This window comes from Sinocyclocheilus grahami, unplaced genomic scaffold (assembly GCF_001515645.1).
Source record: "Sinocyclocheilus grahami isolate Dianchi unplaced genomic scaffold, SAMN03320097.WGS_v1.1 scaffold10437.1, whole genome shotgun sequence".
Classification (NCBI taxonomy): Eukaryota; Metazoa; Chordata; class Actinopteri; order Cypriniformes; family Cyprinidae; genus Sinocyclocheilus; species Sinocyclocheilus grahami.
Window position 1 is genome coordinate 1,449 of NW_015513232.1, and position 1,680 is coordinate 3,128.

The window sequence follows — 1,680 nt, forward strand, 5'->3', positions numbered from 1 at the left end:
CCCCACGGCCTCCATGTTTGAATAAATCCACATGCTGATGCACACGTCAGCTAGCAAACAACCCAACCATTGTGTCTGACTAGACAAACTATTGTCTTGTACAAAGCTAGTATTATCTCATAGCTTAAATTACCAAGTGGTACATGGTTGACATGCTTATTAATCTCTGATATTTCTTTCAAATTAATAATGTAGAGCAGAAACAAAGCCATTAGTGTTCAAAGATGATAATTATGTAACACATGAGTTAACATATGGGAAGTCAGGGCTTGATGGAATTAGGGGTTTTGAGCATCTAAAAACATGGCCTCAACTGGTCAGTGACAGTAATATAATGATCTTCAGGGTGATTAATAACAGTTAACTTACAAATTAACAAAATCTGAGGTGCTACGTTGTGCTTTTCTCTCTCTTCTGTCATCATCACACTTTTTAATGGCTTTATCTATGCCAGCGCTGCCAAAGCAGCCATGGTTTTGATCATTTAAGCAAATTCAATCAATTCAGTAAATTGCAACATGCTTAAAAACTATAAAGATTCACTCACCATGAATCTTTTTCATTAAAGTTAACACAAAGCATTAAGTAGAATTGTTGGCATATGATTAAATATACACTCACATGAAGACTCCAGTGGCCCTTAGTTCTTGTTATACATGAAGCAGGTTACCCATCATAGGGGCAGCTATTCTGAGATGTCTTTCTATTATTATAATTATTAGTGATGGTGATAATAAACAATTAAATTTTTGTCATTTATATTTATACAGTTTATTTATATAGGCTGTAACAACATCATATATCTATGCCATGGTGTCAGTTTGGAGTTAAAGACCTGTGGAATGAATAACAGGCAACAAAATTATTTTTCTCAAACAATTGTAATGCTGCTCATTTGATAAACAGACACCTTCCCATTTCTTTGATATCCTCAATGTAAATACATAAATGTAACTTGCATGTTATTTGTGTCCACTTTCCAGGTGTTGCAGCACATCCTGAACCCAGCCTTCCTATACAGCTTTGAGAAAGGAGAAGGCGAGCAACTGTTGGGGCCACCCAATCCAGAGGGTGACAACCCTGAGAGCATCACTAGTGTCTTCATCACCAAGGTAACCCTCTCCAACAGCACCATAAGCAGTGCTTTCACTCTGTCTTTTATCAAGTCACCAGTTTATCCAGGATGACCTCTGGCTGTTATTTCACCAGCAGAAATGTCAAGGCTACAATAAAGGTCATAGTGTTTGTTTTCCAAGCAATGAAGGTTAATAGCCTTCATTTATTTCACGCTTAAATTGATTCTCTCCCCTGCTGGTAATCATAGCAAAGAGCAAACCAAACAGCCCGTTTATTCCCCGGGATTGTTTTCAACACCTCCAGCAGGAAAGGAAGCTGTTCAAGTTTAAACAGACTTTTAAGTCTGCCATATGCCTCACAGCCTTAAAAAGAATGCATCGTTTAGTGTCTTGTAACACGTTTTTCCCGTTATTGTAGGTTCTTGATCCTGAGAAGCAGGCAGATCTGGCCGACTCATTGAGGATCTACTTGCTTCAGTTCTCAACCCTGCTGGTAGAGCATGCTCCTCATCACATCCATGACAACAACAAGAGCAGAAACAGCAAGCTGAGGCGTCTCATGACCTTCGCTTGGCCTTGCCTGCTCCCCAAAACCTGCGTGGAT

General features: G+C 39.1%; 1 protein-coding gene across 1 annotated transcript in view; it reads left to right on the plus strand.

Annotated features, from left to right (window-relative positions):
* LOC107578478 (transformation/transcription domain-associated protein-like) overlaps positions 1 to 1,680 on the plus strand; it is a gene marked incomplete at its 5' end in the record, with an annotated part of 6,009 nt that overhangs the window by 1,341 nt on the left and 2,988 nt on the right. Inside the window, 2 exons of the mRNA XM_016264431.1 lie at positions 984 to 1,112; positions 1,495 to 1,674. Of these exons, the coding sequence (XP_016119917.1) occupies positions 984 to 1,112; positions 1,495 to 1,674 (309 nt within the window). The remainder of the gene's footprint in view (positions 1 to 983; positions 1,113 to 1,494; positions 1,675 to 1,680) is intronic.